Source organism: Crinia signifera, chromosome 2, assembly GCF_055691185.1.
Source record: "Crinia signifera chromosome 2, ASM5569118v1, whole genome shotgun sequence".
Lineage (NCBI taxonomy): Eukaryota > Metazoa > Chordata > Amphibia > Anura > Myobatrachidae > Crinia > Crinia signifera.
Genome location: NC_139218.1, coordinates 278,297,466 through 278,312,407, shown reverse-complemented (window position 1 = coordinate 278,312,407; position 14,942 = coordinate 278,297,466). Strand labels below are relative to the sequence as shown.

The 14,942-nt window shown below is 43.5% G+C and overlaps 2 protein-coding genes across 2 annotated transcripts in view; one reads left to right on the top strand and one right to left on the bottom strand.

Annotated features, from left to right (window-relative positions):
* The window catches only part of COL4A2 (collagen type IV alpha 2 chain), a 189,559-nt gene extending 182,825 nt beyond the window's left edge, over nt 1-6,734 (bottom strand). The window contains exons 1-3 of the mRNA XM_083168671.1: nt 6,368-6,734; nt 5,691-5,793; nt 2,722-2,773 (exon numbers count right to left, since the gene is read on the bottom strand). Coding sequence (XP_083024797.1) covers nt 2,722-2,773; nt 5,691-5,761 — 123 coding nt within the window. The 5' untranslated portion in view covers nt 5,762-5,793; nt 6,368-6,734. The remainder of the gene's footprint in view (nt 1-2,721; nt 2,774-5,690; nt 5,794-6,367) is intronic.
* Nucleotides 6,298-14,942, top strand: part of COL4A1 (collagen type IV alpha 1 chain) — a 154,678-nt gene continuing 146,033 nt past the window's right edge. Inside the window, exon 1 of the mRNA XM_083168672.1 lies at nt 6,298-6,857. Coding sequence (XP_083024798.1) covers nt 6,789-6,857 — 69 coding nt within the window. The 5' untranslated portion in view covers nt 6,298-6,788. The remainder of the gene's footprint in view (nt 6,858-14,942) is intronic.

Sequence of the window (14,942 nt, the reverse complement as noted above, 5' to 3'; positions counted from 1 at the left end):
TGTGTGATATGTTATACTCTGGCTACTGCCCTCTAATTGCATGTTGTGTAGAAGGGTTGGCATTGTTGAGCACCGAATTTAAACTTGTTTGAAGTTGAACTGATTTGTTTTTGTTTTATCAAGTAGAAGTTATTTGGTGCTCGGCACAGATTTACTCAGAGACAAACTGATGTATGACCATTTAATCTACGAAGCAACACAGTGGCTTGGGTGAATGGCAAGGAGGGTGGTAAGGTGTATAATACTTTAAAAGGTAGTTAATGCTGAAAGTTGAAGGCTTAATATGGGCCTTAATATGATAAGAGCTGCTATGAATGATAAAAAGGGTCAGTTGACAACAATGAACATGAGGGTGGGTTAATGATGGAATATAAGATGCAAACGATAAGTTATTTAAGGGGTTAATGATTGATAAATAAATGGTAGACTTTAAACCATTTTATTGGGGGTGCATACCCTAATAAAATGTGATGAGCACACCTATGCAGTTAGAAGACATGTGTGGAAGTGGTTTCAAGTAGCTTCCTATTTATCAGCATCATGCGTGCGCGTTTGTGTGTGTGTGTATGTGTGTGTGTGTGCCAATCTCTGGCTCAGTCTATAGTCTCCTTAATGTTACTTTTGGAGTCAATCAAAGTTCTGTTCTACAACTGTTAAGTCATTACATATTTATATATGACCTACTATGAAAATGTAAATACGCTTCTAATCATAGCACAGATGAAATTAACCCAGCTCAATCTCAATATATATATATATATATATATATATATATATATATATATATATATATATATATATATATATGGTACTCTTTACCTAGCACGGCTTGCGGTCATCGCGGGCATTGAATGCACTAAAAAATCGGGTGCGACGCGACCGACGCGATGCCCGCGATTTCCCATAGGGAACAATGTTAAATTTCTCAATTGACCCGATTTTACTGTTCAATGCCTCAATTGACACGATTTTTCCATAGGAAACAATGTTAAATGGCCCACAGAGGCTAAATAGCCACCCTGAAGTGTGAAATGGCCCCCACAATTGTTAACGCCACCCCACGATCAACGTCAACCCGAAGTGTGGCGAGCGCAGCGAGCCCGCAAGGGGCGGCGGTACGCGTCCTACGACCTTTTCATACCCCCACTATCCACGTCGGCGCGGAGTTGAGAATAGAATAGTGTGGCGAGCGCAGCGAGCCACCGAGCCCGAAGCGTGGCGAGCGCAGCGTGCCCCGCGAGGGGACGCGGATACCTGTGAAACCCGCGAAGGGACACGTTTACCTGTGAAGGTATCCGCGTGCGCTCGCCACGCTTCGGGCTCGGTGGCTCGCTACGCTCGCCACACTATTCTATTCTCAACTCCACGCCGACGTGGATAGTGGGGGTATGAAAAGGTCGTAGGACGCGTACCGCCGCCCCTCGTGGGCTCGCTGCGCTCGCCACGCTTCGGGTTGACGTTGATCGTGGGGTGGCGTTAACAATTGTGGGGGCCATTTCACACTTCAGGGTGGCTATTTAGCCTCTGTGGGCCATTTAACATTGTTTCCTATGGAAAAATCGTGTCAATTGAGGCATTGAACAGTAAAATCGGGTCAATTGAGAAATTTAACATTGTTCCCTATGGGAAATCGCGGGCATCGCGTCGCACCCGATTTTTAGTGCATTCAATGGCCGCGATGCCCGCGATTTTTTTACCTGCGATGCCCACGATCAAAATCGTGGGCGCGGTGCTAGGTTAAGAGTACCACATATATATATATATATATATATATATATATATACACTGTATATATATATATATATATATATATACAGTGTATATATATATATATATATATATAAAACCTATATTAATCTGATCTGTCCCATGTGAGACATTGATCAACAACATTCCTATTTTTGAATATCAATACAAATTATCATTTTGTTTTAACTAATCTATTCCTTAATACCCAAATATGCATCTTTAGTTTACGCACACTGTTTTAGATAAATCTATAATTTGAGTTGCATACGGAATACATACTGACAACTAAAATCTTCTGAGGATATATAGCCTATGGGAATTCCGCACTCACATACAGTATTCCAATTTAAATGGGGTGCTCCACTAAAGAATATTGTATTCCAATAATATAGTATAGTCCCATAGATGGAGACCTGAGAGGGTACTCACCAATAAGCATGAAGATAAAAAGTTATAATGTTCATATACTTATATTCTTAGTTGACGTTTCAACCCTGTGGGGCCTTTGTCAAGACAAACAAAAGTATCCACAACCGGTCAGTATGCAAGCAGAAAGAGCTGAAACGTACACTGTGACTATGAACATTAAAACTCTTTATCTTCATGCTTATGGTTGCGTGCCCGCTCCAGTTTTTATCACTAGGACTATTCAGATTCAATTGGACAAATAATCACTATATTTTGTCTCAGAAGCTTAAATGGCAATACTATTCCATCAGAATGCTCATTAACTACATATTAGAAAAGGCTACAAATAAGCTTTGAGATGCTTTAATGGATGCACTTCAAATGACCTGTTAAAGGAACACTTTGCCCGCTCTACGGAAATTGATAACAATATCATTGAATGGTCATATTGCATATTGTGTACCCATCTGTAGACTTGAATTTTGCATTTACTTGGCAAGGACCTAATTTTGTGCATCAGAGTGCCCAGCGGTCTAATTACTCATTGACAAAAAACATACTCACAGCATGAACACACCCAGCATGCCAAGCCACCAGCACAAATGTAAGCAGGGTCCTGGGAAAAAAATAAACAAATTAGAACACACATAGCAGCCAGCTGGTGTAATCTGAATCTAAAGACATTCTGGACATTAATACCACATAATTTATATATTTATCTCCAAAGCGTTGACCTTTATGCACTCTGTCCTCCAGATCTAGTATAAAGAAGTCCTTTTTAGCTTGACCCCCCATTTATGCTATTTATAATACTATATAGCACATAAAATTTGGACTTTCATAAAATAAAACATAGTCATTATTTATAAGTATAAATGTCTGCTTCCTTACAGTCTATCCAACTAAACCCTTGATTTCAAATTCTAGACAAGGAACCTTAACTGTGCATGTTTTCCATATATCCTTGCAGGTGCAAAGCTGTATTCATTACTGACTGACACATTTTAAATGATCCACAGGTGACATTAATTGCTTCATTTGTGATTTCAAGCACATTTATCATTAATTGCACTTTGCAATGCGATATTAGTATCCAAGATCACACTAAAGCCCTGTACACATGGCCATTATCACAGGGGATATGGTTGCTGAGTGGCCATATCCCTGTGTGTTCGGCGCTCCAGCCACCAGCCCTTGGGTGGTGGCTGGAGAGGCTTCTCCTGGCAATATGCTCTTTCCCCGTGCGGCTTCCCCTGGCAGTGTCTCCATTAAAAAAACAGGTCACTGTGCAATATATTGCTGAGCAATATATTGCTCCGTGTGTACTAGGGTTACCACCTAGTCCCTTTAATTCCGGACACATGTTAATTACACAGGTTCTGTGGCAGTTTAAAATCAGGTGAAGTGGAGTCTTGAAGTCAGCCAGCCACAGAACCTGTGTAATTAATATGTGTCCGGAATTAAAGGGACTAGGTGGTAACCCTAGTGTGTACGGAGCTTTACTGCGATCACATCAGTGGGATGTAACATATGGCACCTGCGGGGATATGGACTCTGCAAGGAACCAGTCCCTGTGATGTGCTGTGATGTCTTTTGTTTGATAAATGGGCCCCTTTGTGAGAAGACCTGGAAAATATGCACTGCTACTCCTTCCTGAGGACTGGAGTTGGGAAACAGTAACCCTGTCTTGGGCCTGGATGTGTTGAGCATACTGGCTGTTTGGATGCTGGCAGTCAAAATACCAGTTTGTAGCCTCAAAACCAGCTCTGAAATCTTGACATCACTGGAAATGATGTTCTATAGATTCATACATATCTACTTGTTGCTAAATGGGCGTAACAGGGCAGTAGAGAGCCTAGCTGGGCCTGGGTACTTTTCAGTGGGTGTGGCCTAATTGTGGGAGGCGTGGCCATGTAACCTTAGTATAAAATACAGAAAAATTTGCCCTTTAAACTCCTTCCTGACCACATTGTTTCCCAGCACACAGCAGCATGAGCTGCTAATTGAGAAGAGCTTCTGCAGCTGCTGCTGTCATGTAATGAGGGCCCCACTGGGCCCTTCCATCAGACGTGGGTAATTAGTACCCCTCCAACCATCGTTTGGTGCCACAGGGCTAAGTAGAGTGAGAACATGCTGTGGGCATGTAGGCACAATTGTGGGATATACTGAGTTGTGCATATGCAGAAATTCCATTGTTATCTGATTTCTTGCACCAGGTATAGCCTACAATATGCACATTTAGGAGGTAATTCAGACCTGCTCGTTAGGGTGCGTTTATTCGTAGCCTAGCGAGCAGATTAATGCCACCCTGCCTCCCCACCAAATGCACGCCCCCCCCCCCCCCCACCCTGTCCAAATCCCCTCACTAAACAGTGAGCAGATTTGTAAGCTTACAACTTTGAAATGACCCAATAGGGGAAATGTAATAGGGTGAGAGAATCAGAAAGTGAGAGATTTGGTGAGAAACATCTGTGCTAACTGTTTTCTACAATATCATGTAATTATTGTGTAGTTATGCTAAGGGGATGCAGTTAAAATCCCGGCGGTCGGGATCCCGGCGTTCAGAATCCCGACGCCGGAATCCTGACCGCCGAAATGCCGACACATTCTCCCTCCTCGGGTGTCCACGACACCCCTGGAGGGAGAATAAATTAGTGTGCCGAGCGTAGCGAGGCACCGGGCCCGCTGCGTGGCGAGCGCAGCAAGCCCGCAAGGGGGGGGCGATCCACGTCCCCCCCTTGTCAGCATTTCGGCTGTCGGGATTCCGGCGTCGGGATTCTGAACGCCGGGATCCCGACTGCCGGGATTCAATACTGAATCCATGCTAAGCTTTTGCTATAGTTTCTGAATGATCATGCATAGAAATATATTTGATATGCTTAATACTGGTAAGGTACAGTATAGGGGAAACAAAGGAAAACAGGTTCCAAGTTTAAGTTTTAGATACAATGGGGGAAATGTAATAAGGGGGAAGATTCTCTAAGCAAGAAATGCGGTAAAAACCCCGTTATCAGGGTTTTTACCGCATTTTGGGAAAAATCTGGCGATGCCCCATAGAAGCCAATGGTCTTCTACCGAATACCACCGCCGCCCCGCGCCGCCCCCGCATCGCCCCCTCACCTGTGTCCGGGAAGCACAGAGCAGTGCTGCCCGGACCTGTGACCTCCTCCCTGCACTGATCCTCTTCCGGGTGCAGGGAGGAGGAGAGCCCGGCGCAGCAGCAGCAGCGCCGGGTGTGGGAGGGAGGGGGGAGCCGCCGGGACCTGCTGGGACCCGGCGACTCTCACCGCAAAGGACAGCTCTTAACGCAAGAGCTGTCCTTTGCTATAATTATCGTATATGTTAGAACATATAACAAATGTGAGCGACGCTGGCATTGTTAGCGGATATTTGGACTATCTCTCACAGAGATGTTGGCACTCAACTCAAACAATACAATAAATATTCTGACTTCTTAGTTGGCTTGTTCCCATGTCCTATTACAATTGACATCTTCCACACAAAATAATCTGATTTGTACAGACACTACTTACCACGACACAACATACTGCCCCCATTGTGAGGAGCTCCCACGGTATCTCCTACTGGCTGCAGTTTGCACCATTCTGGCAGCTGTTCCCTGGCCCAGCCAATAATCTGTTAGGACATCCAAGAAGAAGAAAAAAAAGCTTAGCTATTTTGTCACATGTAACTTTTTGTACATCTTTCGGTATATAGACAATAACAGTTCATGTTCTATATTTCTATAAAAAGTGAATAGAATATGTTAAATCCACACAAGATAGCACATATAAAACATGACAGGAAGAATAGCTGTAAAATAACAAAAGCCTCTGGGTTTACTCTCTGAATGGAACTTCGACAAACTTCAAACTAATGAAGTCTGTTGTGGAAGATGAAACAGCTGCCCCAAGACAATGACAGGACCTCTATATGTGGGAGCATTAGCTGCTTTTCCTGCTTGGCTTCCTGCAGCCAGTGACTGACATCTGACATGAGGATTTAGTGGTGCAGTGTTATAAAAGCAATATAGGAAAACTGCATAGCCACTAACCTCGGAACCTTTCCTGTGATACTAACTGCACAAGTCCTCTCCCCATCAGATTAGCAAAACTATAAGCAACACACATGCATGCAGAAAGTGCCGAGATCATATTATCAGCGGCCAGGCTCAGGCAGCGCTGTGACTAGAATAGTGCACATCACTCACCAGCAGCAGTATCAGTAGGGCGCCGCTCTCATGTCACTGCGGGCAGCTGCCCGGGCACAGTGCACAGTCCCCGGATCCCCTCTGCTTCTCCCTCCTTGCCGGTGTATAGTAACCTGCATGCACCGTCCTTGTGCTGCTGGTTGCAGAACTACACAGGGAAACAGGACGGGCTCTGCATTCTCATTGAGAAGCTACTCTATGGAGGGTGGGGGGATGTAGTGGGTGGGGTGTCAGCGCCAACAAACTCTGCAATCTCTCTCCATAGCTCAGTTCATGTTCAGCTCCTACTTGAGAAGAGGAAACTTGTAAGGAGATGTTACCAGGTTATACAGCGGCATCTACGCGTTACTAAGAAGAGGGATAAGAGCTGAGCTGAGCTATTGCCACCGAGGGTGTGTGTGACCGCACAGGGCGCTGGACCATGAGCTGGGAGCTGCGGGTGGCGGCACTTCTCCTGCTGCAGGGTCTGCTCAGCGGCGTGGAGTCTGCGGTGAGTGCACCTTACCCTACAGTGTAGCCTCACTTTCCACATCCACATGTCTCTCATAGCTTGTGCCCTAATAGTAGCCACCATATAATGACCACAGCATAGGCACACACTACCACTACATCAGTTCATGTAGCCCATATATGAAGTGACAGACGTGTTCAGCAATCATGTCTGTTTGACAAATGCACTTTTACAACTCTGGTTAAATAGTTTTTCGGAAGTAGACCCCTTACCTGTACATCCCATACTCATAGAACACTTAGCTGTACATCCCATACCTGTAGAAAACTTAATTGTAGATCCCATACCTGTAGAACACTGTTTAGTTGTAGATCCCATACCTGTGGAACACTTAGCTGTAGATCCCATACCTGTAGAACACTTAGCTGTAGATTCCATACCTGTAGAACACTTAGCTGTAGATCCCATACCTTTCGAACACTTAGTTGTAGATCCCATACCTGTAGAACACTGTTTAGTTGTAGATCCCATACCTGTGGAACACTTAGCTGTAGATCCCATACCTGTGGAACACTTAGCTGTAGATCCCATACCTGTAGAACACTTAGCTGTAGATCCCATACCTATAGATCCCTTACCTTACCTGTATGTGCTATTTATGTATCAGAAAACAATCTTTCTAACTTTGAAGTCTATACATAAGTTGATACAATGAATGAGACAGTATGTACAGTATGATGGACAATATGTCTGCTTTGTTGTGTCTGACAGGCATTGATCAACTTTGACATCTAATGTTACTTGATCATCTGTCACCACAGAATTGTGTCTACTAGAGATATCTCTGTGTGGGATCTCCCAGAAGTAGTGTAATTGCAGTACAGAATGTTCAGTACTAACCCCTGTCTAGGTTATTTCATCTTCCTGCCCCTAGGAAGTGTTTTACTTAAACATAGAGATACACAGTTATAACATAATCCATGACATATACTGTATATCAGCTGTCAGTAATCGCCATTCATTTTTAGTGAACTGTGCAACTACACTGAGGGAGATTTTCCAAATCTTGGATAGAGATAAAGCACTAATAACAATATATATACTGTATATCTAATTGTCCCCATAATGTTCCCATAATAACTACTGTAGGTAACAACATATAAAAAGTGAATTTGTTATGGTTATGGAAGGGGATTTTCATGTACATTTCCTGTTAGCATGTCACAGAGCATGTGCACTTTATTATGGTTGCTGCAGGGATTGGGGGTTGTGATTGATTCCCATCCCATGCATATTTGCATGGTAGCACAATGTTTTTCTTTTGCGCATGCGCATTTCGGCACACAGAGTGTTCGCTGGGTGCTCACACACCACAGTGCAGGCGTGGGGCGGCGGGCCAGGATATGCGCCCATGGAGGCGCCCATGAGAACGCCCAGTGTTTTATGGGCATTCCCATAAACGCTGGGTGTTCTCATGGTAATGCCCCAATGACGTGGGTGCCGGGGGCGGGCAGCTGACATCACCAGATGTCAGCTGCCCCTCCTGTCCTCGTACAGGACTCACGGAAAGCTAAGACATCGGAGAGTGTCATTTGATGGTCGGCGACCATAGAACTATGTGGGTCTCGCCCCCTAGGCTGCGAGTGGATGTTAAGCAAAACATCCATTCACATCCGTGCGGGAGAATTCGCCCTGCGAAGGGGGCGGGCGTTAAATCGAGCGGCGGTGGGGCTTAAAAAGACACGTAGCGATGCGATCTTCAACCAGAATAAGGTCCATGGTCTGGTCCAGTATTCCTATGGACTGTTTTGGCTTTCACCCAATCCCTGTTCTTACCCAATCTTTTTTGCTTGTGATTAGGGCCACATTTCTTATGATAGATTAGAACTATCTAGTGAATACATTTCCGTGTATAAGTGCACAAAGGAGCCCCCATCTGGTAAAGCACATGTCTCCAGCAGTCTTCCATACATTTACAAATCTGTCAGAAAAAGAGAATTTAGAGTTGCTTTTCTAGGTACCTTTTTCGGACTTCTTAGAATAGGTTGATCTTTTAAAGATGTAGAACACAAGTCTACATACACACTCATTGTAAAGTGTGCAAATACTTCTACTACCACTGAAGCAGGTTCCTGCAATACAAGTGTTGCAGTGCTGCATTAGTCACATATCACTCACTGTAGGGCGAATCACAGCGTGTGTGGGTGGAGCATGTTCCCTGTGCTGTCATATGCTGAATGCTGAGCTGCTACTTTTGCCTCATATTATTTTGCTCTGTCTTTTACCCATGCAACTTACTTACCACATTTTATATAGACTCATAACCATCAATTTAAATATAAAGTAGGTTATGGTCTGCTTCTTTTATCTATTGCTGCCATGAACAGCTGATTAAACAATAATAGATTCCGTGACCTGCATCCCTCACCATGAGATTGGTAAGTATTTAAACAAGGCATGTTGTACATGCAGAAGAGCCATGTATTGGGAGTTCTCACAATGAAGTGTGTGTAGCAGATAACTAATCACAGACCCATATCTGACCTGGTTCCAGTCATTTCACTATTTTGTGTGTTTTGATAAATCAACTTCAACTGGAAAGCCACTGTTCTTAGTACATTAAATCAGGGTTGCCGACCCTCCCGGAATTTGCGGGAGTCTCCCGAAAATCGGGACCTTCCTCCCGGCCCCCGGAAGGGTGGGCAACCCTCCCGGAATCAGAGGGACCCCCACTGAGCCCCCCGATCGCGGCATTTATATGCCGCAATCCGTGGGTCTCAGGGGAGGGGGCGGAGCTAAAACGGCACAATCGTGACGTTTTAGCCCCGCCCCCTCCATGGATAACAGTTATTTCGGCTATTCATCATAATGGGGGCGGGCTTAATGACGTCACAGTTAAGCCCCGCCCCCAAAACGCGTAATGCAAGATTCCTCTCCGGGCTTCTCCCGGAGAGGATTTTTTTAAAGTCGGCAACCCTGCATTAAATAATCATTGACAGCCCACCACACAAGGCTAACTGCAAACTACAGTACATGGAACAAAGAATTAGTACAATACAACATAGTAGGAAAATGAATCACTCACCATTAACATTGTACAACTTAAAATATCAGAACATACTATACAACAAGGGATAAGCTACTATAAACATAGGTTGAACTAGAAGGACGCAAGTCTTTATTCAGCCTCACCTACTATGTAACTATGTAACTAATAATTGGGTTACAGGCCTTAGGTCGACACATTCAAAAGGTCGACATGGCTTTAGGTCGACAGGGTCATTAGGTCAACACAATCATTTGGTAGACATGGGTTTTTCACAGGTATTTTTTGTCCCTAATGTCGGCACTGTGCTGCACTCTCCATGCTTTGGACACACAATTCTATTCTCCGTCCACGTCCTAGTGGATGGTGGGGCATGAAATACCACCTATCGGCACATGTCGGCTAAAAAATCAAAACGTGAAAACCCATGTCGACCTTTTGACTGTAAACAAAATAAATCACCCAAATCTAATTCTCTCTGCACATGTTACATCTGCCCCACCTGCAGTGCACATGGTTTTGTCCATTTGAGAAGGAATTTGTCTCTGAGAGTGAACCAGAATAAGGCCCCATATACACTAATAAATCAGACTGGCAAGTCTCCATTGACCTACAAGTCTGGTATATAAAGATTGCAGAAGAAAATAAATCTTTAAAAACAACTTGGTTCTACAAACCCTGCTGCTAGTATCCTGCGCAGCCATTTGACAAATATTCTATGTGATGTTCAGCAATGGCAAAATAACAAAAGACGTTATCAATGTCTCTCCTTTCTCTCATATCTCCTATTACTGGTTGATGTGGTTCATCCAATCTCAGACCTCTGAAATCTAACCTAGTTTTTTTTTCTTGTAATTTTTGTAATTATTTTTAGAATGGTGCCTGGGCTGGCTTCCACGTAAAAGTCAGCCATTCTATTCTGAGCAAGGCATAAAAGATTAACCCCCCCCCAAAAAAAAAAGTGTATGTGATAAATGCACTATGGTGAGTTTTCTGAGATAGGGGGTTCGGCTCACACTGTGTTTTTAATAAATAATGCCAATCATGCATTTCCTGGACCTAACCAATTAGAAGAAACGTGAGGTCTTTCAACTCTATTGCCCTGGTACCATGACTTAAATAACTTCACATATTCCCATTCTCCCGAGCATAAGAACCGCAGTACCATACTCTTATGCTTAGCACACACAGAATCTATGTGTTTCTGTTTACAGCCCTTAATAGACAGCTGCTGGTGTCAGGTTTTATAACTGGCCTATCAGTAAGTGGGAGCACAACTTGACACCAGCACCTGCCTCATCAAAAGTATACATTGAGCTATGCTATTTGCTGTCCATCTTAATATATTCCTTACTTCAATTTGGGATACTAAGTAATGACCATATACTGTATAATGTAGTTCTCTACTGTAAGCATGATTTGGATGTGATTAAGGATAATTTCCCCTTACATGTTGTGTTTTGTTCATAAGTCATTGTGTTCTGGTTTCTCTTTGTGGATACTACTGCAGAAGCTACAGTATGAGGAAGTACTGTCACCCCTGGAAGTACCCGTACCGCTATCCATTTCCTCATGCTACACCCTCTGTACAACATATTGTAACACATTGGCAAATGATACAAGCTGGAGTCCACTGCATTCTTTGAATAAATATGGACTGATCTCATGTATTGTTGAGATTTACCCAGTTGTTGTTCTGCTGAAAATAATTACATTGAATGCTAGTTCTGGGACCACTGTAGCTTGTGAGTACAGTCTGTTGTTCATTATGTTATACAGTAACTCTTCTCATGCCTTATATTATTATAAATGTACATGTACTGCAACCAAAAACATAAATTCATTGTTGTTCTTACAAGTTCTGCTGCGGTGGGTGGATGGTTAGAGGAAAGGCCATAGAGCATAATTTTTGCAAATGTAAAGGTCACAGCTGTAGATCCTGGTACCAGCCATTAGGGTGTGCTAAATTCTCCCATAAATCGGTACTTGTTTCCTAGCACAGGGCACCCACGATATTCAGTCGTATGGCATTGTATTCAATTTAAAATTGTATACCATTGTATATGGCATACAATGGCATACAATGTAATGCGATGCGATTTTAAATTGTATAAGCACCCTAATGGGTTTTTTTAATGTTAAATGGTCCCCCTATATGATTTTTAATTGTATAAGCACCTTAATAGGTGCTAACAATGTTAAATGCACCCCCACACCACCGCCACTATCAACGCCAACCCGAAGTGTGTCGAGTGCAGCAAGCCCGCGAGGGGCGGCGGTATGTGTCCTCCGACCTTTTCATACCCCCACTATCTACGTCGGCGTGGAGTTGATTTTCTATAGTGTGGCGAGCGCAGCGAGCCACTGAGCCTGAAGCATGGCGAGTGCAGCGAGCCCCGCGAGGGGACGTGCATTACTTCACATGTATTCCGCGTCCCATCTCGGAGCTCTCTGCGCTCGCCATGCTTCGGGCTCGGTGGCTCGCTGCGCTCGCCACACTATATAAAGTCAACTCCACGCCGACGTGGATAGTGGGGGTATGAAAAGGTTGGAGGACGCGTACCGCCACCCCTCACGGGCACGCTGCGCTCGCCACGCTTCGGGTTGGCGTTGATAGTACGGGTGGCGTGGGGGTGCTTTTAACATTGTAAGCACCTATTACGGTGCTTATACAATTATTTATCTTATAGGGGCCACATTTAACATTGAAAACACCCATTAGGGTGCTGATACAATTTTAAATCGTATACCATTGTATATGCCATACAATGGCATACAATGCGATGGTATACAATTTTAAATTGTATAACATCGGCTAACATCGCATCGCATACCATCGTATGCCTTATGGTATGCGATGCGATGGCCGCCGTGCTAGGAAACAAGTACCCATAAATCTAATGAAACAGTTTGGCGTCTTTTCTCCCCTCTATGAAGGACTTACATGATGGTAACACCTAACATGATCTAATTCAGGGCCTGATTAAAGGTTCCAGGTGCCCTAGGCTAATACACATGTAGCTCCCCTTGTAATTCTGCTAAACACACGTGTATGGGCACTCAGGGACTCACCGTTCATTCTGCCATTTTATTTATTTACAGTTTCTTATATAGCGCAGCAGATTCCGTTGCCCTTTACAGGGGGTAAACAAACTGGGTAACAGACAGACATGAAGGTAAGAGGGCCCTGCTGCAAGATTACAATCTATAGGGACATAGGAGGGAAACACAAGGATAGACATCAGTAATAGCATTTAAACAATGGGTGTTTTGAAGAATAACAAAGTGCTTCAAAGAGGGGAACAGCCTGTCCGAGTACACTAGGATTTACCCTAGGACCCTGAAGTTAGTACTTAAGAAAAAGAGGGGGTGGGAAGCTGGGCACTCCCCTTATGGACATATGGGAATGGTTTAAATAAGAAAAATACTCCCCTTCTTGTGGGCTCTTGTGTAGTTGTTCTTTATAATATCTGTGTAGTTTTCTTAAGTCGTTTCAGTCCCCCGATGTTCTGTGCATACGGATGAGAATAAAATAAATAGCAATGTGTAATCAGGTCTTAGCTCAACAAAATGTGAATACAGTGAGTGGATGAGAGCGTACCAAGTAAATGGTGTTACAAATATGTAAACACAAATATGTAAAGGTATCTTTAAACGTCTATGTGGCATGCCTATACTCACGGTGCTAGGTGGCATTTAACATCCATCAAGGTATCTTTGGTTTTCAAACAATGTTAATTATAATAAAAATAAAATACATTTAAAATGGGATATAAAATGAATAAATAACACAATGGTGGTTCTCTGCGTGAGGTTGTGCTAGTTGTGAAGCCAAAAAAAAACACGTGATCAGGAATCTGGATCTGGTCCCGTCCTGACTATTGCAAATCACATCCACTCACTTTCAGACAATTCAACTGTAGATGGCACACTAGTCCTGCATCCACAATGTTTTGAGTGTTCTCTTCCCCAGGATACATGCTAGTGTGTCTAAGTTGGGCTCTATTATATGATGTCATCTCCTCCTAATGATCCCAAACTTACAGTCACATGATTTTGTTAGGAATATATAAGCTAATTTCAACTTCTACAATAGTGTCACCCACACCAAGTTGTCAAAAATATCCCCCCATCATTTGCCCGTGGAGATCGTGGTATCTGTGTTGTTCCGCTGACCAGAAGTCGAGCAGGGGGCTTCACTTCTGCATTCTTCAATTACTTGGTTAGAGACTATAGGGCCAGATACACTAAGCTTCAAAAGTGATAAAATGGAAAGTGATAAACAGCCAGCCAATCAGCTCCTACCTGCCATGTCACAGACTGTGTTTGAAAAATGTCAGACAGGAGCTGATTGGTTAGTTGTGATAGAGTGATGAACTCTCCATTTTATCACTTTTGAAGCTTAGTGCATCTGGTCCTAAGTAAGTGAAGAATGCGGAAGGGAAGCTGTGTGTGTGTGGTTGACACCATTGTAGCCATCCCTGGAGAGGATGAGCAATTTAATCAGAAGTTGAAATTATGGAGGGGATCACCTTGTTACTAACCCACATGTGTCATCATGGTTATGAAATTCATGATGAATTAATAGGACATACAATTACCAATGTAAACAGCGTGGAGTTTGGGGCAGATTTATTAAGCTTGGAGAAGAGATAAACTGGAGATAAAGTGGAGAAAAGGTAAAAGGAGATAAAGCACCAGCCAATCAACTCCCAACTGTCTTTTTTAAACACAGCTGATTGGCTGGTGCTTTATCTCCTTTTACCTTTTCTCCACTTTATCTCCAGTTTATCTCTTCTCCAAGCTTAATAAATCTGCCCCCTAAATGACACACACAGCTGTGAATTTTGCAGCTTTGTGTGTCGACCAGAATGACCTCCATAATGCGCTGTCCTGGTGCGGTGCTCTAGCTCCAATATATCCCATGCTAGGCTCTATTTATATACAGGCAGGCTACTCATCAGAAATGGGGAAATTATTGTATAAAAAAGTCCAGAGAGGTACCATTTGTCATGGATACAGCAATAAAGGTGAGGAGCTAGTGTTAGGTAAACATACAGAAAGCAAGAATGAAGGTA